This window comes from Lolium rigidum, chromosome 4 (genome assembly GCF_022539505.1).
Source record: "Lolium rigidum isolate FL_2022 chromosome 4, APGP_CSIRO_Lrig_0.1, whole genome shotgun sequence".
NCBI lineage: Eukaryota > Viridiplantae > Streptophyta > Magnoliopsida > Poales > Poaceae > Lolium > Lolium rigidum.
In genome coordinates this window covers 22507511-22533002 of record NC_061511.1, presented here as the reverse complement: position 1 = coordinate 22533002, position 25492 = coordinate 22507511, and the positions used below count along the sequence as shown (strand labels likewise).

Genomic DNA, 25492 nt, shown 5'->3' with positions numbered 1-25492 from the left:
AGCCCGTTAATTACAAGTATTAGCATTTTAAGCACGATTGTGCCTATTCCGTTCCGTTCCCAATTCCTCCAACCGAACAAAATATGGAACCATTCCATTCCTCGTTTTTTTTCTGAACAGAACACGGGTCGGAACCGTCTCATGACCTCGGAACCATTTCATTCCACCTCGTTCTGGAACCAAACACATCCTAAACGGGTGACCATTCGAGATGACCTAAAATCAACAACCAATAAGTTCAACCGTAAATACGCACTCACATTCATACAAGGTTTGAAACTAAATATATTCTTATAAAATAGGTCGTTCTCATCATCTCATGTGCAGAGCGCATCGAGCTTGGCGCACGGCTCGGAGAAGTCGCCAGAGAGTATCTTGGAGGCAACAATGGTGTTGGCGTCCTCGGTATAGTGCACGCCGTCCCAGCTGACGTACCTCTCCCCCTCTGGGCACGCCGTCGCCGTTGGCTGCCCGCACGTCTTGAGGTTCACGTAGTTGTACGGCGGCCCGCCGTTGCCGCAGCACGCCATCAGCGGCCGCTCGAAGCCGTACTGGGAGTGGTTAGCGAACAGGTCGTACTTGATGGCATACATGTCGGTGCACACCACGGTGGCGCGGTCCGCGCGCTCGCCCGTCCCGTACACGTCCGCGAGCCGGCGGCACGCAGCGGCCAGGCCGGCGTTGAGCGCCCTGGCGGCGGTGTTGTAGGCAGCGAGGCATCCGACGGGGTCGACCTCGTCGCCGGGCTTCTGCCGCAGTGCTAGTGTCTGCGGCAGGCACCCTAGGGGCCCCGTGTTGTACACCCAGAACTTGCGCCCGCCGGCGCCGTACAGCGCCCGGACGGCGTCTTCTACCTTGGCGGCAGCGGCAGCGAGCGGGCCGCCGTCGGCGACAATCTCCGGAAGCGTGAGGTTGGCGAGGAAGGCGAGCGTGATGTCGTTCTGGCCGACGTCGATGGAGTAAACGGCTCCCCGGAAGTCCTCCTCCTTGAGCATGGAGCCCAGCTCCAGCGGCCGGAGGTCCCGGGTCCGGTTCTTGAAGTGCAGGAACTGGTTGACCTGCGTGGCCATGGGGAAAGGAATGGCGCTCTGGTTGCTCGCCGCCGCCGCTCCGGCTACTGCGAAATTCACGCCATCTGTGAAGTTGGAGCCCGACGACTCCAGGTACGGGCTCAGGTAACTGATCCCGAGGCTCTCGGCTGCACAAACAGGCGATCGACAGCACGTCGGAGTTGAGCTATGATTTGCAGGTGGAATGGACCGAGTGATGTTTTATACTAGAGGTACGTACCGATGAAGTCGATGTAGAGGCGGCCGTCGGACCAGCGGCCGGTAGTCCGGTGGAAGAAGCGGCGGCCGGCGGGCGGGCCGAGGTAGAAGCCATAGGCGGCGGGGAGTGAGCCCGTGTCGGAGTTGGAGTCCCCAAAGTTGAACAGGACGCACCTGCCGTCCGACCTGCGTGGGAGTTCACAGCACTGCAGCACGACAACGACGACCGCGAGGATCGCAAGCCCGCGAAGCATTCTTATCAGATCCCCTCGATTAATTTGCTTTGATCTCAACTTCTCAACTCCATCGGTTTCCTTATACTGGTGTGAAGTTGACTAATTAGAGCGTGTGTAAAGGAACCCGAGGTTTCCTCGAGGGGAGCACCGCATAAACATCAAAACAGATCCAAAACCAGCGCATATTAGATGGGGAAACTCCGCCGGATCGAGCCACCGTCGGACGGATGTCTATCTTCCTCCAACGTCTCCACCATCATCACCATGATGAAGAGGAAGTAGTTCATCTCTGGACTATGGGTTTGTGGCAGTAGCTTGATATATTTCTCTTTTGTCCTTCATAGATCTAGTACCATATGAGCTTCCAACATGATTATGGTCATATACCCATATATGTACTTCCTATGTGGTGGATCTTTATTCTATGATTTGATATATGAGATTCGAACCTATTATGTGTAAGATGTATTGATATATGCATATCATGTACCCCGTTCTTAAGTACTTGTTCTAATCCAACTTGTATGCGAGAGCATGTGTGGGGACAAGTGTGTATTAGATGGAGTAGCATGGTGGTAGTGATTGGACCGTGACATCGGATTCAAGATCTACTATGGTATTTACCTTTCTTTTGCTGCCTCACTAGGAATAAAGTGAATTCATGATCTATAATTATCTTGTGGCAGCTTGATAATCTTGTTTGGTCAAGGTAACATATTTGTGATTCAAACATTCTGTCAAATTACCTAAGGATATACTTTGTTGATTATTAATTCAAAATTGCTTGGAGTTTTCCCTTTAGTGAGGAGTATAAGAGAGACGTGTTGCATCATCTCTATGTTAGGACGTGATGCCCATATGAATGCTTATCAAAAACATGTTGAAGTTCCACCAATATTATATCTTTGATGAATTGTTTGTGTCCACTGTAACCAAAAAGTGAACCCATAAACCCCGGCCCAAACACCTTTCCAACACAACTATCACACTTTACATTTTCTGCCATTTATTATTTCGAAAATCCAAAAAAAAAATACTTTCTTCACTTGCAAACACATACAAAACCCAAAAACAATCATCCTTTCATTGCTTTTATCTTGTTTTCCTAGTTTACTTTCTTCACTTTACTTTATTTATATTTATATTTCATATTACTAATACAAACCTTGTGCTTGACAACCACACGGTGGAGTTGGGAACACAAGACAAAAACTTTGCTTTGCAGGTTGCTAGAAGAGGAGAAGAAGAATCAACCCCTTACCAATTTTCCGAGAGTTCGATATAAAACCTCGAGTCACTCTTGTGGGGAAAAGAAGCTTGCTACAATATTCTGCACTTGGAGTCCCAACGAGTTGGTACACACGGAGTTGTTTCCATCAACAACCACATAGTGGAGTTGGGGGACAAGACAAAGACTTTGCTTTGCCTTTGTTCCCCGAGAGCTCGATATAAACCCCGAGTCACCCTTGTGGTGAAAATTTCTCTTGCAGCATCACTCTGAACTTTGAGTCCCAACTAATTGACACACTTGTTGTACTGTCATCAGCATGTTGTAGGGGATTCATGGGAACCTCAAAATTTTATGCAGTGGTCGGATTTTTTTCATAATCATCCCTTGTTTGCACAACCATGGCTATAGGAATAATCACTTGGGGTGTGTTTGCACGTGTAAAATAGAGACACCTATTTATGGTTGCATCCTATATGTGACTAGCAAAGACTGGCGCGGCGGCACGCCGCGCCTTAAAGGAAGCAGCAAGTTGAATAGTGAAATATGCTCCTATTTTAAGTTACAACGGTGTAAAAACATTTAGAAGTGAAACTTGCATTGCATACCTCATTAGGCACTAAACACTAATAGCATGCAACGCTAGATTATGTCATACATTCAGTAAGCTGAACTTAAGCAGTAGGGTAGATCACTATGCCCACGCAAGTGCTCTGATTATTCCAGCCTCTTGCCATCGCTCGTTGGCGTTGTCTTCATCCTCGGAGGAGAGGATGACGACATCACTGGCTGTACCCTCAGGTTCCTCAGGTTCTTCTTTGGTGGTGTCATCTTGGTCCGACCAGTCGAGCTCCTACTCTTTGTGGGCCTAGCCTCCGTGATCTCATTCTCTGACTTAACTAAATCTTCGATCACCTCCTTTACTGTATGAAAGTTGCATTTTAGGAACCATAGAAATGGTTACTGATTCAGATAGGTAGCAATTTTATAAAATTTTATATGCAAACATCATTAGGAACGGCCTGCAGCCAATCCATTTATAAACTATATATCCACCTGATCAGATTTCAAAGAGGCCAAGACTTATGAAAGTTAAACAACCCCACTTAATTAATTACTAATTTAGAGAAGGAATCTAATTAACTGTAAAACACTAAATAGGAACGCCCTGCAGCCAATCCATTTATAATGCACTTCCCAAATATTATAGAAAGATTTAATTTGGTTTAATAGTAGAGGCATTAGAAGAGCATGGCATCGATGCAAATCTGAGTGATATTTTTGTTTTCTCACCTAACATTTTACATCCCAAATTTTAATAACAGCTTCAAGTTTGTATATTCCAAGGATAATGCCATCTGGATGGAAAGCTGATGCTGATGTGTATCCATTTTGTCCAAAAGCCTTAAGTATCTTTGAACATGATAACTTTCTATAAATTTGGTATCAACAAGGTAATCATGGAAAAGAATAATAAGACCATTGCATGAAAATTAAGGCAAAACAAAATTTCGCTTATTTCCGCATACCTAGCGAGATCATTTTAAAGGAAAAAAAACTTAGCCTTCTATCTTTGAAAGGTGATAAAATTCGGCTAACTAATAGTTGAAAAGAGGGGGTTCCCTAAAAAATCAAAGGATTAGCATTTCAAATCTGACATATTAGTGAACATGTTATATTTCGAATCGGATATGCACTTTTGTTAGAATAGAGATATGACCCTCCGAAAATAGGAGAACAGATCTGCAATTAGCGATAAGGCGGGGCATTTATGATAAATATATTTACCTGATCGCCCAAAATTCAGAATATTTCCTTTGATCTATCTGTGTCAAAATTCCATTTCTGCAAAGAACACATGACTTAAGATCATAAGCCTAGCAGGATGTATGCATGTACAAATATAAAATGAAGAATATGTACTCTCAACTAATAATTCATAAAGAAGATAACAGTAGGCAATCCACATAACCTCCACATAATTATGTAAGGGTTATCGGCTTGCTATAATAAACTTATACAACACCAACTATGTTGAAAATATTTCCGAACATAATCAATGACGCCAAAAACTGACAGCAAAAGGTAAGGCGTGTTTACTTATAATTAATAACGACAATTAGAAAGTTGTATGCTTACTCTATCTGAGATAAGTTAGCTAAATAGGTCAATAATGTATCTACAATTTTTAAAACATTAAAAAATGAAACAATCAGAGGCACACATTGAAAGATACTAATACAAAAGAAGGACTATCCTGTAAAACTCAGAATGCAGTAGGTAACTTCTTACTGTTCTTACTAAGTTTATTTTGCATCCCCATTAAAGAGGACCAACTAACTGGTGGCAGATGCACTACATGGTTTGCTCATACCCTAGTGCCGGCAAGATTTCCTCTCTAATATTAGCACTGGATTTTCCATCAGTTAGCAACGTGATAGAAATTATTTCTTTCTTGATCAATTGGTCATTAAAATATCTCAAACTGTTGCGAATTGGCTGATATGAGAGATTCATATGAGAGCATTGACCTGGTAGTGAGGAAACATATCTTAGAATATTGCAAGCAGCTAGAATTGAGAAGTATGGAATATTTATCATGGTACTGCAAGCAGTTGGAATCGAAATCTAAATCACAGTAGTAGCTCCATGTGCTTCAATTGTATATAAGTTCAGTTTACTCGGAAATATTGCAAACAATTGGAATATAAATTACACAATTGGAATATAAATTACATCAATAAATTTTAATGCTTGATTGCTGAAATAGTAGCCTTTTGCAAACTTTGTTATAAACCAGTTAATCCCTACTTGGCTAATCTATCAAAATTATATGGGTATATTCTCTGTCATACCTACATAGTCATTAAATCTTTATTTGCAGAAAATTTGTAGTCTGGGATTTAAGATGAGAAGGCCTTAAGTACACATAGGTAGTAGATGAATACAGAATATGCACAACTGGACCAAAACAATTGGTTGCATTCAGCTACCAATATTTCCCATAAGTGTATATACACTACAAAAACCTGAAATTTGGTAGGCTAGGTACCTGAATGAAATCAAAGTGTGGGAATAGCTTGAGAAAGTTGAATAAGTCTGTCACTGAACGGATATGCACCATAGGAGACCTGCACCATGGACTCCAATAGCAAGGAGCATGTTGCCCATGCAATGTGGTAAACCAGTGATAGCTTGACTTGACTGAACTGAAAAAAAGAAAAGAAAATATGTGATAAATTATACGATCAAGGGAAGTAAAAAAAGGCAGGGAGAGGAATGGTTCACCTGAAAGCCAGAGTTCCCGCGCCGGTGGTCGCCGGACTCGCTGCCACGCTAGTGCCCCATGTGTGTGTGACCCTGGATTCGCCCTGAAAGAGATTTAAAGTGTATAAAAGTTCAGATACAAGTCACCTTATTCAGAAAGTATGGACTGTTTTCAGAAATTTTGCCTCAATACACATTCAGAAACTACAACAGCCAGTTCACACTACTCAGTCAGAATGCCACAACTTGGATTATATGAAACATCCTTGGACTATATCAAAAGTTACAAATTACAGTGATCCTTGCACATCAGAGAAAGATGGGGCAGCAACTTACTTGCTTCCCTTGTTGCTATTGCATGCGTCAGATCCAATCCACATGACCTAGTGGTGCCAACACAAATTCAACTATAAAATTAGGATTAGCTGGTGGTGCTAATTCATATTTGGGCATGATTACAGAGTTTATAAGATTACATTAGATAAGAGGACACATTTCTGGTGATTAAAATTTAACAGAGATGGTGAAGTACGAAAGTAGGACTCAATTTAGATAGTATGACTGTTTACCTAACCGAGATCCATTTAATTAATATGACTGTTACCACCCCTCAACACACAAAAATACGAATAATTGTTTCATAATTAAAACTCCATTTATTAGATTACATACCCAGAAGTACGGCTAGCTAACAGAAGCTACTTTGTCGCTATATTCCATACATGCACAGAAATACAGCTAGCTGACATAGGCTCCTTCATCGCTGTACTTTTAGCTTGCTAGCTAGGAAGATTTGATGTGACCCTGATTGCAGTAACCAATGAACATGTCAACCATATCTTCACTACTCATTGTCTATCATTCCTGGCAAACAGTAAAGTAAGGCCATTTAGCAGATGCACAATCCAATTACATCAGACATGGAAAAGGACCTGAGAGCACATGGCGTCTGAAGTTGTAGGCAAGAGTAAAATAGAAAGAAAGAAAGAACACGCCATTTACATGCATAGATGAGAGAGATGCCAGTCTAAGTTACAGGCCGATGTTCTTGCTGTTGAAAGATAAATAACAATGGCAATGCAATCTTAAGATTGCAAAATGAGTACCAAGTTTATTCTGAAGTACTTCAATAGTTGCATATAGGCCAACAACACCGAACACACTGGCACGCGCAGCATAATGAGTAATGATGTTTGTTTTCGTGCATGAAACACTTCTCAAAAAATTATAAGTCTTATTCATTCGAATGTAGAGAGTTCTATTCTCTCGTTGCTTCTACCATGCCATTTTTTTCGAAATGGGCAGAAGAAGGTCCACTCATTCATTTTAAGGATGAATACAATTTAGAGATTACCTCACCTGTTCGAACTCGCTCATCCATATCCCTTATGCATATCATCACTTATTAAGATTTAAAATTTTCAAGTACTGTCAATTGAAATGTAGATATGATTTTAGATGGCCAGAATGTACTGAGTATTTAAATGTTGACAACACATGGTGATAACAGCAGTGCCTAAAATTTTTGTCAACTGGTTGCAACATCCTAGAAGCTAACTTAGTCCAAAAGATATGTATGCGTCATCGACTCATCCCAATTAATCTACTTTCTGTGAGTGCATATATCTCAACCTGTATATGTTCTCCAAATGCAAAGGAAAAGAGGGAACTACAATAGGATTTACGTATGTTCTCATGTTTAAGTAACTGTGAAAACCATTTTTCGAACATATATAGCTTATTTGCAGAGGCAATTCAAGGAAATGTAATGGAATGAACATTGTATGCCTAATAATTAATAATTGGCCAATCTATTTATCAAAGATTCACCACAACGCCTGTAGACTTTATATAGAAAAATCCTGCAATCTATATAAAAAGAACTTGTACACCTAATAAGTAATAATTTCCCAATCTATTTATCAAAGATTCACCATAAAACCTCTAGACTTCATATTAAAAAGGGATTGCCTAGGTATCAGGCGACTGAGAAAATGCTACGTCTCAGTCTACGTCCCAACTCCCAAGCTAGCAAGAACACCATTGCCTCGTTTGTTTTAGCGTACGCACCGGTACGTACGTACACCACCCCACTTGTTTTCTTTCTTGTTTCTTGAGCCAGCTATTTCCTGTCCACGTTAGATTGCTTTGTGGAAGACACGGTCAGCCAGCAGGCTTTGACCGGTGTGTGGCCTGTGTAGCGAACGAGAGTTATGCCAGAAAAAACGATGGAATGTAGTAAGTTGTTAGTTGCACTTTTTTAGAATAATACGAAAATTTGTTGGAGTTGCATATTTTGCATGAAAAGTGCAACTTGTATGAAAAATCGGAGGGTAATTGCATTCTAGAGGAAAAGTGCAACTAGTATTAAAAACCGGTTGGAGTTGCACATTTTTAGTGAAAAGTGCGGCTCATATCAAACACCGATTGATAGTTGCACATTTCATGAGAAAAATGCAACTTATATCGACCACAGGTTGCTTGTTGCATATTTTTTGAAGAAAAGTGCAACTCATACTAAAATCGGTGAGAGTTGCACATGCTTTGAGAAAAGCGCAACTCATGTCGGACATCGGTTGCTACTTGCACATTTCATGTTAAAAGTGCAACTTGTATCGAAAAATCTATTGCTAGTTGCACATTTCTTAAGAAAAAGTGCAATTCATGTTAAAAAAACCGAACGAATTGCACATTTCTTGAGAAAAAGTGCAACCCGTGTTAAAGCTCAAACGGAATTGCACATTTCTGAAGAAAAGTGTAACCCGTGTTAAAGCTCAAACCGAATTGCACATTTATGGAAAAAAGTGCAACTCGTGTTAAAGCTCAAACGGAGTTGCGCATTTCTAGAGAAAAGTGCAATTCGTGTTAAAAATCGGACGGAGTTGCATATTTCTTGAGAAAAAAATGCATCTCATGTTAAAGCTCAAACGGAGTTGCCCATTTTCTAGAGAAAAGTGAAACTCGTGTCGAAACTTTGTTGCTAGTTGCACGTAATCTAGTTGCTCATGTCAAAATGATTGTAGCTGCAAATATGTTAGGGAAAGTCAAGTTGTTTTAAAAACCAGTAATTACACATCTCATGAGAATATTGAAACCATACAAAAAATATATAGGAAAATAAATAAGAAAGAAAGATGGCAGACTGGGGAAAAAATAAAATCGATGTTTTAAAAAACAAAGAAAATAAACAAAGTTTCTGTTCTAATTATATATAGGCACTGTATTGGCTAGTGGCATATTCTGTCTTCTGTCCCACTGGTCTTGAACTGTTGGAAAGATCCGCGCTAACCACCGTGGTCTCTGGTTCAAATCACAGCAGCAGCTCACTTTTTTTCTTTCTTTTCTCCTGGCCAGCACCACGAATCTCCACGAAAATCTGACGGCCCTTAGGTCGACTGAGACTTAAGAAGTTCTCAGTCGCCTGATGACTAGCAAATCCGTATTAAAAAATCCTGCAGTACATAAAAAGTCAACTATAGATAAACACGTGTCTTATTGATATAATTGGCATGTAATATTAACCAATGTCTTATCCGATTTGCAGTCTGAACTCTCAAGCAAGGATACAATATGATGTAGATCGCGTAGACACTTTGGAAAAGCATCTAACTCTAGTTTTCTATTGTAAGGAAAAAAAATAACAAATAAAGATTCTGAATAAAACAAGCTCCCCCATTCCCTACACCATGTGATATACGCAGCTCAGTAGGTATATATACACATACGAAAGATGATGCTTATGTACTGTTAAGGTCTAACCCGTCAATTACGTTGCAGATAGAAGAAAATATTTACTTCTTACCACCGTGCATACTTGTAGGTATGCGCAACCAATCAGAATGAAACCAGCCAATGAAAATTAAAATCTAAAGCCAATCAGCGCCATCCTCACATGTCTGAATCAAGGGAAAAAGCAGTGCAGATCGACTGCAATTACAGAAACTAAGAAGAATGTATGGTCAGAAATTATAAACACAGAAATTATTGCTAAGTTAATCAATTTTTCATTTGCGCACCAAAAAACCTTGCCACTTACTTCAATTTTTCTATTAAGCTGCTGGTCAAAGATGAGCTGATGGAAGGGAGAATGTTTGGTTTTCTCAGGTGTTTTCTTCTCCTCTCTCATCCACTATCGTAAATAGACTCAAATAACATTATGTGAAGCCACATCAATATGGGAATAGCAGTGACTTCTCTGCTTGTCTCCTCTGTGATCTCCATCCAAAGCCGAAGACCATAATATGCGCAGTATTGATAAGTGTATATACATTTATATGGATGGAAATCCTAAGAGAGCATCTAACTTGTTAACAAATATTCATTCATCGACAAAAAAATGTCTCAAAGGAAAAAGTAGCATATAAAAAACACATGGTAATAGATATCCATGAGAGTATCCATGGAAGTAAGTAGGAATCAATGTCAGATTCCACAATTAAGACTAAGTGACACAGTATCTTCAGAAACACAAAAGGAATTATACACTATGAGGTTCACACCTTTTTATTTGTGTGTGCTCCTTGTCCACCTGCGAGCGTACACCGCAAGAAGAGTGCTTCAGTACACCGTCAAGGAGGTACGCCTGGCATTGCGACCCTCTGTCCCCCCTCGTCGCTCTTGACACCAACAGTTCACCAAAAGCTCATATCAGCCTAGCTTGGTGATAATCAGGCTCTCATGCAAATGATTTTGTGGTAACACAAATGACGCATAAATTATCTTCAATACTCTGTCCCATAAATGCTAAGTCAAAGAAGACGCAAGAATCGACTCATACACCTTAAATCATAAATTTAGACATACCAAAGAACATATCACCCAGAAAGAAAAACACACTGTGTGATCATTTTAGGCATGTTTTCAAATATATCAGTATTCAAAATGAGAATTTGGTAAAGCTTGAAATTTGCACTGACTACCCATTTTCAGGGGTATTCAAAATGAGAATTTGGTAAAGCTTATGTGGGCATAGTAACATGATTGGCATTAACACATTATCTGATCATTTGAAGAATGTTTCAAAAATGCAAATATTAACAACATAATTTTAATCTTCAACTTTCACTAACTACTCATATCAGGAGAAATATGTATGGAGAATTAGCAAACTCGTGTGGTAGAAATAATCAACATAAAGCGAGGAAACTAATACATGCAACAAAATTACTGAATGCATATGTTGTATAAGAGAACATAAGCAGGAGAAGGCAGAGACAGATGAGAATGGTACCTTTTTTATCGGCGAGCGGAGCCATGGATGGATGACAGCGAGGGTGCTCTCCTGATCAGAGGACATGAAGTACGTGCCCCGTGGCTGTGGCGCTCACCGTCTCCTAGCTGGTGATGATGTTCATTTGCCTCCTCATCTGCATATATGCTCGATTAATAGAGATATGCAGCTTTTGTTCGAGACACGAAAATCAGCATACGAAGAGAAAACAGAAAAGGTAGAAAGCGACCTAGCTTGCTGGATTGAACTGCCATGGTACATTTATATAATCCATATATCAGGAGGAAATCTGACCTTTTCCAGGTTGTGCAACTCTCACAACTTGGTCCATATCTTCCTCTCCAACGTGAACTGACGCACACCCTTTGCTGCACTATGAGTCGACTATTGCAACATCCCTACAAATTGACGTACACAAAATGGGATTATAGGCTTGAGCAGCAAAAGGAGCTAGGAAAAATAATTCTCATTCAAAATGTAGATCTAAGCTTGCCTTAGTCCAATCAAACAAAACTCTTGGAAGAGGATTGAGTGAACATACCTAGAGAGCAAGGGAACATTTTACCGTGGCTCAGTTCAAGAATATCCAAGAACTTGAGATCAAAGTTCACGGGCTTCTGCCTTTGAGCTCTTGCCTCTTGGTGCCAGCGGCTGAGAAAGAGTGCATACGAGAGAGATGTGGTCGAGAAAATACTTGTGCTCCTCCGACGGCAGCTATGTTCCCGCATCTCCCTCGATCAAAGCGTCGAAGCGCCGCCGCCACCATGGCTCTTCCCGCTACCTGCGTCACTGGTGAGCACACGGTCATGTCGTCCACTCTGTCACGGCCGTCAACCGCACGCCACTCATCATCGCTGACCTGGCGCCATCTTCCGCTACCGCTTGCTGCGGAAGCCAGTGTAGCTGCCGCTCGCCATGAAGAAGTAACCGGCCGCCGGAAAGCCAAGGAGGCGTCGGCCCTCGGGCATCAGAGGAAGCTCTGGCCGTCGGGGAGCCAAGAATGCGCCGAACGGCGCGCATCAGAGGAGACGCTGGCTATCGCGGACGCGCTGGCCGCCGCACATCAGAGGACGCCCGGCGGCCAGGGAGCCGAGGAGGCGCCAACCGCCGCGGACGAACCGTCCTCCGGGGAGCCGAGGGGGCGTAGGCCGCCGGAGGGCCGAGGACATGCCGGCCACCGCGGACGCGCTGGCCACCGCACATCAGAGGAGGCGCCGGCGGCGGGGGAGCCGAGGAGGCGCCGGCCGTCGGGGAGCGGAGGGGATGCAGGCCACCGTGGAGCCGAGGATGCGCCGGCCACGGCTGCTGCTCCGTCTGTATGCCTCTGTATCCTCGCCGCCGCACGCTTGAAGAGAGAAGCACGTTGGGGAGAGAAGCACGGAACAGACTCTTCCAGAAATATCAGACGCAGCTCGCGAATAGACTAAACTTGGTCAAAGCGGTGGGCTGTTCCAGCTAAAGTCACCCGGAAAACAGAAGGAAAGAAAGGAAGGCAGGTAGTAAACACAATCCTAAAGATCGCACGGGGCACCGGAATCACACACCAGAAAAAATCAGCGAAAGCAGACTATCAAAATAGAGTACGTGTCACCATGAGGTTAGCTTCCAAAGAGTCTCAAAATTCTGAGAAAAAAGAAGTTTGTTGCCAAATAAGTATAGTATATATTCATTGATGTTAAGTCCAATAGAATATCGAGCACACCATGTATTAGGTTGTAATAATATTGAGAAATGTATCCCAGTGAGAAAATATGTACCACAAAATAACAGTAGCACTACACTCGTGGTACACACACATCTAGGGATAATTGAGAACAAAATCTTGGGGCCAAGTGAAAAAATTGGCATGCTAAGTAACAATACACCTATATAGTACTTCTCTTCTCAACTTCATGTTTTATGACATATTTCCCATAAGAATATTTTGCATAACACTCATGTAACTCGGTTCTCATAACCATGCCACCGTTGAGAGAGATCAAGTGAACCCATGAACCATCATATTTAATGGAAATCAACCAACATTCTATCATAGGGAGATTTTCAAAATCACCGGAAGTGAAACATATAGAAAACTATGCATACATTTGTGTTCACGAAAACATGTATGAAATATAGGCGCATTTGCGTTCATGAAAATATAAATGAAATATAGAGGAAGTATGTTTGTGAAAAGTTTTTTTTATGTTTATACCAGAAACAAGAATTCTTTAGAAAAAAAAAGGGAGCGACACCTGGCTCTGCATTGGAACGATGCACACATGAATTTATTGCATTATTCATAATTTTACAGGTTCAATTTTACAATCCATGGGTCACACAAAGTGTACATGAAGATTAACAGTGGAATAAAAAGAAAGTGCACTTAAGCATCATCTATTCTTCTAGAAAGCTGCTAGCCGGCCACCCTAGTTTTAGATAGCCTGAGCAACCGTATTTAACTAGATGGGTGCATCCAAAATCCATATGCGCTCTTTGTTCTTTCAGAAGAAGATAAGAGCACTCCTGGGTTCAGTGGATAGCCATACGGGTAACATGTAAAAAGTGAGTAATTTTAAAATTATTAAAAACTATGTCGCCAATTCTATAGTTCTAGAGGGCCCAAACTAAAGCAGATACGCCTAGAAAAATTCGATATTTAGAGTTTTTATCAACTCTATTTAGCTAATTGCTGACCATATTCGTAACATTAGCAGGTGGAGGAATATCAAAGGTAAAATGGACTACTTTCCAAACTAGAGGAGCGAAGGGACACACGCAAAATAAATGGATAATAGACTCCTCCGAGTCACAAAAGGCATACTGTTTTACAATTATTACAATTTTTTTGCAAGGTTATCTTTTGTGAGTATTACTTTCTGGTCAAGAAACCATATAATGATCTTTATCTTTAATGATACTTTTATGAGATATATTTTCTCAAGAACATTGCGTGTCAGTTCATTATATCAACATACGTAGACTTAACTAGTGAAAGCCGAAAGGTTGTGAGGTTCGACACAGATTTATCATTTTCGTCCGATAAGTTGACTCTCATAGCTATGGACTAGCTGCAGCTGACTCTTCCATTTATTTTCGGTTAGAGTTCTTCTAAATTCTATATTTAGAGGAGCTTCCGAAAGTACATGAGCCACTAAATTTCTTTTCTGTTGCACGGTATTATATATGGATATGGAGGTTGGCTTGAAAGTGCAACATCGCCTAATCAAGTATCTTCCCAAAGACGAGTCATCTACTCGTATCCTACTTGGAAAGATCCTCTACTACAGAAATCTTCCTTGAATCTCATTAAACCTTACCTTAATTGAGAATCGGTTTGTTTAGCGGTCACTTATGACAACATTTTGTGGCTGATGTATTTCTTATGCAGCAACTCTTGCCACACCCCATCTTCAATCAACAATTTTAAAATCCATTTGCTAAGCTAACATTTATTTTTTATATCTAGTACTTCGACCCCTAGACCCCCTTGGTATTTGGATCGAGAAATGATGTTCCATCTTGTTAGTATATATCTTCTTTTGTGCTCATTGTCTAACCAAAAAAGAAGCAAGACCAGGAATAGCCTAGTCTTTTCCTTTACCACTTTTGGTTTTTCTAGAAAACAAAGCATGAACATGGCTAAACTCGTCATAACGGAACTAATAAGAACAAGCATGTCTCGGTATGAGAGGAGCTTGCTTTGCCAACATCCCAACTATTTCACAAAGAGGGTTTACATTGAATTCCATTCTTTGTTTAGTAATCTTCTATTGTGTATATAGGTATCCCTAGACATCGAAAAGGCAGAACTCCAACTTTGCGTCAGAAGATTTTCTTATACTGGTTCTCCATCTCTCTTGATAGCTGCTCGAAGATACATAGAATTAATTTCATGTTCACGACCTTCTCTAAATCATGTTTCATAAAAAGAATCGTATCATCAACATACCGGAGAATGGATACTCCACCATCCACTAGACGGGGTACAAGTCCTCCCTCATGCCCATCCTCTTTTTCCCTTGTAACAAGGACAGCCAACATATCAACCACTATGTTAAGTAAAATGAGGGATAGGGGATCGCCTCCTTAACCCATTTTTTGTTTGAAAATAATGACCAATATTGTTATTAACCTTTACTCGAACCGATCCACCATGGATATACCACACAATTAATTCGCACCATTGTCGTGCAAAGCCTTTCGTACGCAAAGTTTGATGAAGAAAAGGCAATTTGATTTATCATATGCCTTTTAAAAAACGATTTTAAAGATATCTCCATTTGGTTTCATGCTGAACCACCACTCCCTCAAAAATATGACGTCGAGAGGCATGCAAGCTGTTTGGGTTGGCTTAATTACTTTTGGGGCTATCCCTGTAATTTTCTCATGCTTAGTAGGCGAATATGGCGATACTGTTGAGACAAGAATGTTAAACCTTCATAGAACCTCCGTGTAACAATGTAGAATCTTCAATCTTGACACCTTTATGAAACTAACCTAAATTTATGCAATCAACTTAGTGAATTTTATAAATGTGCGAAGATTCAACATAGGAGCGGAAACACCGAGCGAGAGGCGGTGAGCCGGTGATAATGTGGATTCTGAGATGAGGAATTAAGAGCTCATGTTAGTGGTAAGAAAAAAAATACCTAGGAAAAAACCCATGCATCTAGATGGATCAGATCCAGGTCCAATTGTTCAATGGATTAGTTGAGATTATTAAAAAAAGAACAAGTCGACGAAGATGTCCTAGGAAAGAGGGAAGGCGGCGCGCCCACCCCAACTGGGTGCGCCACCTAGGATCTTTTATGCCTCCTAGACCTTCTCGTGAGATCCAAGTGTTTCAGGTGCTTCTCTTGACGAAATATTGACATCCCTAGAATTCTAGCTCCATTTGACTTCATTTAGGTCCCTCAAAGCTAAAAATACACAAAATAGGGTTTTCCTGTCCTACATGATTATAACCAAAATAAAGGGGATCATTGGTAAACCCCCAAAAATCAAAATAGATATACCATCAGATATGTTGCAAATATATGGGAATATGTGTCAACAAACTACAAAGTTCATGCATGCATTTTACATGCATCAGTTGTCAAGCACAAGGCTTTGGTATTAGTAAAGTAAAATAACAATAAATAAAATACTAGAAAGTAAAATAAACAAGTAAATAAAGATTATTTTTTTTGGATTTTTTGTTGTAGTTGCAAGAAGTAAAGATATTTTGTATTTTCAAAATTAATTAATGATAAAAATGTAAAGGCACAGAAAATTAAAAGTTGTTTCTTATGATAAAAAGTGTACCGGGGTTCATGGGTTCACTTGTCTACTCTCTCATAAAGGTGTGGTGGCATTAAGAACACGATTGATAACTAAATATTGATGATATTTTATTATGTGTCTTGATTAGCATTCATATGTCCATCACATCCTAACACAAAGACGATACTACATATCTTGCTTATACTCCACTAGAAAGGGATACACTCCAAGAAATCTAGATTTAAGAATTAACAGAGGGTAGTTTTAAGTACTTCGACATGATGTTTGAACAACAAATATGCTACCTTGAATTAAACACATCACAATAGATCAAGCATATGATCCATAGATTAAACATGACTGCTTAGGTGTCACCTAGAATTATATAGCACATGCATTCACTTTATCCATAGTGAGGTAACAAAAGAATTCGTAAAGACCATAGTAGATATGAGGCTTGCTCTCATAACTCATTACTACCACCTGATGCATGTAAAATGCATACATGAACGACTTTGTTCTTTATCATATTGAATTCCTACATATTTGCAACATATATGATGATAATACCATGTTTTACATTGATTTATGGGGATTTACCAATGATCCCCTTTATTTGGTTTATAACTCTGCAGAACAAGAAAACCATGTTTTGTATATTTTTTACTTCCAGAGACCTATACAGAGTCAAATTGACATGAGATTTTTGGAGCGTCACTTTTTCGTAGGGAGAAGCACCCTAGAGCTTGGGAGGACACCTGGTTGGGCCTAAGGCCCAAAAGAGTTCAGGTGGCACACCCAAACACTTAGGGCGCGCCACCTGTGCTCATGTGTTGCGCATGGGTTTCAACCCTGGATGGGTTGCGCTTGTGATGAGGATGGTGTCTTCAGTCACATTCTCAGTTCTTTTCAACGGATCACCAACTGAAAGTTTCAAACCCACAAGAGGTATCCGTCAAGGAGACTCTATTTCTCCTTATTTGTTTTTACTTGCAGCAGAGGGCCTCTTGTGCCTCTTATAATTTAGAAGAGTTCTTCCATCATCAAACTTACAAGGATTACATGTGGCTAGTACTGCCCAGGGTCGTCTCCAGAAATTTGGGGCCCCAGTGCGAGATGTAAAATGAGGTCCTATTTTAACTTAGAAACTACCATGAAATTCCAAGAGATATACGATATGAAACCCACTAGAAAAAATAAACGAAAATCTTTTTGTTGCTTGCCGACTAGCTAGGTCAAAACCTTGCTGACGTGAATCTCTAACTTTTATTTTGAGATGTCATCGATATCGAACAGAACAAGAGGTTTTTTTAGAGATAGATAGATGAGAAGTACGTTCGATGAGGTATTTCCTGAGCAACATTATCGTGTACGGTGCGGGCCATGCTAGCAAAAGAAACAAGTGAAATACTGTGCCAGCTCACAGCTAGACGTTCTTTGATGGGCCTTACAATTTAAGCCCATACAAAGACTCCAGACCCACTTATAGTATGTTCTTCTCACTTAAGCTGGACGGAAAGCGGAAAGCTTCGGGAGTACCATCCATGGCGGCTCCACTCAAGAAAAATGACCAGAAACGGCTGTGTTATGCTAGGCCGTTGGAGCCTGGAGGCAAGGTAGAGAGTGGGGGCGGAGAACCCTTTTCCACCGCCGGTAACCTAGGACGGCCACCCCTACGCTATGTCCGGTGATTTGGGCCCCCCAAAATTTTAGGGCCCTGAGCCATCGCACAGCTCGCACGCCCTCCTCGACGGCCCTGGTACTGCCCCGGCAGTCAACCATCTTCTTTTCGCGGATGATAGCCTGTTGTTTGTGAAAGCGAGTGAGGAGGGAGCTGGGGAGGTTGTTGAAGTCTTGGATACCTACTGCCAAGCATCGGGACAAAGGATAAACCTTGATAAATCATCATTCTTCTTTAGCAAGGGATGTCCAGAGGTGACACGAAATGCAATGAAGAATAGGTTGAATGAGTCACTAAGTGAGAAATACCTCGGTATGCCTTCTGATGTTGGACCCTGAATCAATGGGGCGTTCAAATATTTGGGAGACCGAGTATGGAAGCAAGTACAAGGCTGGCTTGAACTACTCCTATCAATGGGAGGTAAAGAGATCCTTATTAAGTCGGTTTCCCAAGCAATTCCCACATATTCTATGTCCTGTTTCAGGCTACCTGTAGGTTTGTGCCAACACATCAATGGCCTTCTGCGTAACTTTCGGTGGAGATGTCGCGATGGCAAGAGGAAAACGTGTTGGGTGTCATGGGAAGACATGACAACTCCCAAATATGCGGGAGGTATGGGCTTTCGAGATATAGATCACTTTAATCTATCCTTATTAGCAAGACAGGCATGGCGGATTCTCCAAAATCCCGAAACTTTGAGTGCTAAGATCCTCAAGGCAGTCTACTATCCAGATAATGATAAAGAGGTCCTGCGACAGGGTCTCATTCGTCGTATTGGGACAGGTGAAAAAACTCACGCATGGAATGACAACTGGCTACCGAGAGATACAATGCTTAGACCATTGTTTTGCAAGAAAGCTGAGCCACCGAGTGCAGTATCAGATTTCATCATTGCTGAAACTGCGAGCTGGAACTTGCAGAAGTTACAAGAATATTTCTTGCCCATGGATATTGAGGTCATCATGGCTATACCAATTGGAAATGCACGGTTTGATGACTTTTGGGCTTGGCATGGTGAACGTACAGGGGTCTTCTCTGTAAGGTGCGCATATCGGATGTTGGTGAACTCCAGGATACGACGTGAAGCGTGGCTGGAGGGAACGGCGTCGGGATCGGATCATAAGCAGGAGGAGAAAAATTGGACATCCATGTGGAAAATTCAAGTACCATCTAAAATTCGTGTTTTTCTTTGGCGGCTCGCCAAACAATCTATCCCCACAGGAGATGTACGACATAGGCGGAACATGGCAACGACGAATGCATGTACATTGTGCGGAATGGCTGACTCATGGCGCCACTCACTTCTGGAGTGCAATATGAGTAGAAGTATTTAGGCCCTTGTTCCTGAACATATCACAAAGCATATGATGAAGACAACATAACCAAATGCAAGATTTGGATATTTGCTATGATGAACTCCCTGCAACATGATGATCTGATTCAATGTCTAGTCACTTTATGGGATGTTTGGGCAGCTCGCGGAAAGGCGATGCATGAGGAAGTGTTTCAGAGCCCACTTTCCACTCATCTTTTTGTGGAAAATTTCCTTCGCGACCTAGCTTCAACACCAGTAAGCAAAGATACTGCGAATCCCCGACCTTCTCCTCAGCAAGCAAGGTTGAGACGATGGATTGCTCCTCCTCCCGGAGTAGCGAAAATAAATGTGGATGCAGCAGTGAAAAAGACTTCAAACCTGGGCGCGATAGCTGCAGTCTGCTGATCGACGGAGGGAAGATTTCTCGGAGCATCGGTATTGGTTATTCCAGGTATTTCTGATCCTTCTACGTACCCTGGAGTCAATAGCTTGCAGAGAGGCTCTGGTTCTAGCAACCGATCTTAATCTCTCGCGCATAAAGATTGCCTCAAATTTTCTGGAGATAATAAACAATCTTGATGATGGCTATTTGGGTAGATTCAGTTCAGTAGCAAGGTAGATCAAGTCAAGAGCTTCAGACTTCGCAGAGGTTGCCTTTGTGCATGAGCGAAGGTCCTCAAATGTCGAGGCACATAGTTTAGAGCGCTCTTCTATTTCTCGTGATGCAGGTTGCCACGTCTGGCTAGTTCATACAATGAATGAATTTTGTATCCCTATGTATTTGATTGATGAATAAAGTGGAGGCCAGTTTACCCTAAAAAATGTGCTCTTTCGGCCGTCGATCATCCAATCGACTTGATTATTTCGCCCACAGACGTATTTTTACCTAAAAATTACTATATATGTATGACCCCGAAGAGAGTTCTCAGGATGAGAGCGTCGCACAAACACAAAAACACGAAAATGAAGGTTGCAGCAAAGAAGATTGGAGGGAGAAACTCCGTCGGGATCACCGTCGGAGGGATCTTCACCTTCTCCAACGTCTTCATCATCATCACCATGATCAAGGGAGAGTAGTCCACCTCTGGACTCAGGTTTGCGGCAGCAGCCTGATCTATTTCTCTCATGCTCTTCATAGTTCTTAGTGCTATATGAGCCGCCTCACATGATTATGGCCATATTTGTAATACCTATATGGTGGATCCTTATTCTATGATATTATGCTATGAGATCTGATCATATTATGTGTAAGATGTATTGATAGATGCATATTATGTACCACATTCTTAAGTATTTGTTTTGATCCAATATCTATGCAAGAGCGTGTGACATAGGCATCCCCAATGGGTCTGCCGAAGATAGTACCCGGGGTTTACTGAAGGCCCACTACCCGAAGAATAAGAAGATTCGGAAGCCCAAGATATTATTAAGGAAAGCTAGAGTTGTAATAGGAAGCATTATTTGTAATCTTGCGGGATGAGTTAGAAACCTTTCCGGACTCTGTAACTTGTACAATACGAATCCCTCGGCTCTGCCTCCTATATAAGGAGGAGTCGAGGGACAAAGAAATCATCGAATCATTGTCTCTCAAACCCTAGTTTTCATAATCGTCGAGTACTTTTCGGCTGAAACCTTCGAGATCTACTTGCCCTCTACTTCCAACTAAACCCTAGTCTACAACCCGTAGGCATTGAAAAGTTAATACCTTGTCAATTGGCGCCGTCTGTGGGGACTAGAGGCGTCAAGGATCCGATCTCGATGGCACGTTCAAGATCGTCGACTTCATCAACCGCAAGCAACGCGATGGATCGAGGTAAACAGATCGCAACTGGTCTTGTCGATTTTGTTCCTCACCCGCCCTCCCGTTTGGATGCATATGCGTATCTGGAGGAGCCTATGGAGATGACGTTCGGAAGATTTCACTTTCGCGTTGAGAAAGAGGGATCGTATCGTGTCGAAATTCCGATTTCGTCGGGATCGTCGACGGTCGATTCCGATTTTTCAAGCTATACATCGTCAACCAAATCAGGAGAGGAAGAAACTTCGTCGTCACGCTTCATCAGCACCAGGGCAAGAGAAAAACTTGCCAAGATCTTCAGCGACATGTCGTTTGAGTCATCTGCGGACTCCTATATAAGCGATGGCTCAAGCAGTGTCGACAGCTACGACTTCATGGACAAATCTACTACAGTGGGCAAGGTCTTCGCCAATCTTCATGATGGTGTCACCAAACCCAACATAGATCTGAATACAAAGTATCATCAGATTTATGTCATCGGAGAGCCAAGTCGTGATCAGGTGGAAACATCTGAGGCTTTCGACGATTTGGGAAATCCATACATCGATCTCTCTGATTTGCGATGAGGCCTAGGCAATAAATATATCGGGCCACAGCCGCGAGACAGAGTCCAACTTCCGCAAGCAGCATGGGATAGAGCCACAAGAGCTATGGATGGCTCAGAACCAATGGCCACCACAGCCACGCCAGAAGAGTTACAAGCATATCAATATAGGCTCGCACGAGCTGCACGGGAATTGGAAAAACAGACAGCTGAGCTAAACAGAAGAAAGGAGGCAGCCTCTGCATCAAGTAGGCGCAGGGCAGAGCTAAGTCGACAATCTAGAACTTCGGGTGATAGCCACAGGGAAGCTCGGAACAGAGCAAGATCAAGGTTACAAAACGTACCTGAAGGAGAAAGAGAGCACTTGGTTCAAAACCTCGACATATCTTTTATGTCGATAGACACGAGAGGAAACATCATCCCCAAGACACCAGAAGCTGGGTATATGGCGACACAAGCTTTCATCCTTGCATCCAGACCACCCCCAGGAGATCCAAGGGAGGCATTGTATAACATGGCAATGGCAGGAGTTGGAGCCATGGGGATGGCGTTTGTATCAACACCTCCCGAAGGAACAGCAAGGCAAAATAGTCCATGACCTGCGGCAGCAACAACAGCAGTTCCCGAAGGACCAAGTGGAGCAAGGGACACGGCAGCACAAGCAAGGGTCGACAGAGCACGACAAAGCAGAAGGGAACATCGGTAGTCCCCAGAGTTAAACGACGAGGATATGTGTGGTTTGCCATGCTTCACAAGGAGAGTTCGAAAAACTCGAGTCCCTTCGGGATTCAAGTTACCTGATAACTTCAAAAAATTCGACGGCCTTCAAGATCCAGAGGATTGGCTAGTTGATTATCTCGAGACAGTGAAGCTCACAGGAGGAACCAGAGCAACAGCTATGCAAAGCATCCAGGTGCATCTGAGTGGAGCCGCACGATCTTGGATAAAGAAACTTCCTCCAGGATCTATCGACAGCTGGGATAGCTTCGTGGACGTGTTTGTCAAGAACTTCCGGTCCACATGTAAAAAACCTGCGTCATTAGAAGAGCTGAGAGCGTGCCGACAAAAGCTAGACGAGCCAATGAGAAAATATATCCAAAGGTGGAATATCATCAAAAACTCGGCAGCAAATATATCTGACGAGAGAGCAATAGATGTGTTTGTTGCAGGGATCAGGCGTGGAGACTTTGTCGAGGATTTGGGGAGGACCAATCCAAAGACAGTATCCGCGTTAATGGAAATAGCAAACAGATGGGCAGATGGAGAAGATGTTGTTCACAACAAACGGCATAGGTCGCCAGAGGAAGACTGATGTCTACGCCCCCTCCTTTTCCTGTAGACAGTGTTGGGCCTCCAAGAGCAGAGGTTTGTAGAACAGCAGCAAGTTTTCCCTTAAGTGGATCACCCAAGGTTTATCGAACTCGGGGAGGAAGAGGTCAAAGATATCCCTCTCATGCAACCCTGCAACCACAAAGCAAGAAGTCTCTTGTGTCCCCAACACACCAAATAGGTGCACTAGTTCGGCGAAGAGATAGTTAAATACGAGGTGGTATGAATAAGTAGCAACGGCACCGAGAAAAGTGCTTTGCCCGGGACGAGTAAACAAGCAGTAGTAACGCAGCAGTAGTAACACAGTAAAACAGTAAACAAGCAGCAATAGCAGTATTTAGGAACAAGGCCTAGGGATCATACTTTCACTAGTGGACACTCTCAACATTGATCACATAACAGAATAGATAAATGCATACTCTACACTCTTTTGTTGGATGATGAACACCATTGCGTAGGATTACACGAACCCTCAATGCCGGAGTTAACAAGCTCCACAATTCAATGTTCATATTTAAATAACCTTAGAGTGTAAGATAGATCAATACGACTAAACCAAGTACTAACATAGCATGCACACTGTCACCTTCATGCTAAGAAAGGAGGCATAGATAATATCAATACTATCATAGCAATAGTTAACTTCATAATCTACAAGAGATCATAATCATAGCATACGCCAAGTACTAACACGGATGCACACACTCGTCACCATTACACCGTGCGGGAGGAATAAAACTACTTTAATAACATCACTAGAGTAGCACATAGATGAATAGTGATACAAAACTCATATGAATCTCAATCATGTAAAGCAGCTCATGAGATTATTGTATTGAGGTACATGGGAGAGAGATGAACCACATAGCTACAGCGGAGCCCTCAGCCTCGGGGGTGGATTACTCCCTCCTCATCATGGAGGCAGCGATGGCGGTGAAGATGGCGGTGGAGATGGTTCCGGGGGCAATTCCCCGTCCCGGCAGGGTGCCGGAACAGCGACTTCTGTCCCCCGAATTGGACTTTCACGATGGCGGCGGCTCTGGATGGTTTTCTCTGTTTCCGTCGAACTCGTCGATGTTTTTAGGTCAGGGACGAATATATAGGCGGAGAGGCGGCGCAAGGAGGCGGCTGGGGCCCCCACACCATAGGCTGGCGCGGCCAGGGGGCCACCCGCGCCGCCTTATGGTGTGGGCCCCCTGCTGCCCGCCTCCGACTCTCCTTCGGTGTTCCGGAAGCTTCCCGAAATTATAAGATCTCCGGCGTTGATTTCGTCCGATTCCGAAAATATTTCCTTACTAGGATTTCTGAAACCAAAAACAGCAGAAAACAGCAACTGGCCTTTTGGCATCTCGTCAATAGGTTAGTTCCGGAAAACGCATAAATATGACATAAAGTGTGAACAAAACATGTTGGTATTGTCATAAAACAAGCATGGAACATCAGAAATTATAGATACGTTGGAGACATATCAGCATCCCCAAGCTTAGTTCCTACTCGTCCTCGAGTAGGTAAATGATAAAAGATAATTTCTGAGGTGACATGCTACCAACATAATCATACCATTGTAAAGCATATGAGATGAATGCAGCGATTCGAAACAATGTAAATGTAATGAGTAAACAATTGAATCATATAGCAAAGACTTTTCATGAATAGTTCTTTCAAGACAAGCATCAATAAGTCTTGCATAAGAGTTACTCATAAAGCAATAAATTCTTAGTAAAGGTATTGAAGCAACACAATGGAAGATTAAGTTCCAGCTGTTGCTTTCAACTTGTAACATGTATATCTCATGGATAATTGTCAATGCAAAGCAACATAACAAATGCAATATGCAAATATGTAGGAATCAATGCACAGTTCACACAAGTGTTCGCTTCTTGAGATGGAGAGAAATAGGTGAACTGACTCAACATAAAAAGTAAAAGAATGGTCCTTCAAAGAGGAAAGCATCGATTGCTATATTTGTGCTAGAACTTTTATTTTGAAAACATAAAGAGAGCATAAAAATAAAGTTTTGAGAGGTGTATGTTATTGTCAACGAATGGTAGCGGGTACTCTAACCCCCTTGCCAGGCAAACCTTCAAAGAGCGGCTCCCATTTTATTTATTTTTGGGTGGCACTCCTTCCAACTTTTCTTTCACAAACCATGGCTAACCGAATCCTCGGGTGCCTGCCAACAATCTCATACCATGAAGGAGTGCCTTTTTATTTTAGTTTTATTATGATGACACTCCTCCCAACCTTTGCTTACACAAGCCATGGCTAACCGAATCCTTCGGGTGCCGTCCAACAATCACATACCATGGAGGAGTGTCTATTTTTGTTAATTAATTCGGGACTGGGAATCCC

At 42.2% G+C, this 25492-nt stretch overlaps 1 protein-coding gene and 1 long non-coding RNA gene across 10 annotated transcripts; both read right to left on the bottom strand.

The window, feature by feature from the left end:
- Positions 1 to 317: 317 nt before the first annotated feature.
- Positions 318 to 1522, bottom strand: LOC124646758 (GDSL esterase/lipase At1g09390-like). Its single transcript, XM_047186827.1, has 2 exons — positions 1291 to 1522; positions 318 to 1198 (listed from the first exon to the last, which is right to left on the bottom strand). The coding sequence occupies exons 1-2, from the start codon at positions 1520 to 1522 to the stop codon at positions 318 to 320; spliced, it is 1113 nt and encodes a 370-aa protein (XP_047042783.1).
- A 1725-nt stretch (positions 1523 to 3247) lies between these two features.
- On the bottom strand, positions 3248 to 12257 carry LOC124706013. 9 transcript variants are annotated; one of them, XR_007004222.1, is made up of 9 exons: positions 11771 to 12257; positions 11524 to 11627; positions 11230 to 11365; positions 10499 to 10615; positions 6336 to 6863; positions 6021 to 6103; positions 5785 to 5941; positions 4521 to 4577; positions 3248 to 3655 (listed from the first exon to the last, which is right to left on the bottom strand). It is a non-coding gene; the product is annotated as an uncharacterized LOC124706013 (long non-coding RNA). The 9 variants fall into 9 exon arrangements; XR_007004219.1 differs by having other exon boundaries at positions 5785 to 6103; positions 6336 to 6406; positions 6672 to 6863; XR_007004216.1 differs by having other exon boundaries at positions 5785 to 6103; positions 6336 to 6382; positions 6672 to 6863.
- Between the last annotated feature and the right edge of the window lie 13235 nt (positions 12258 to 25492).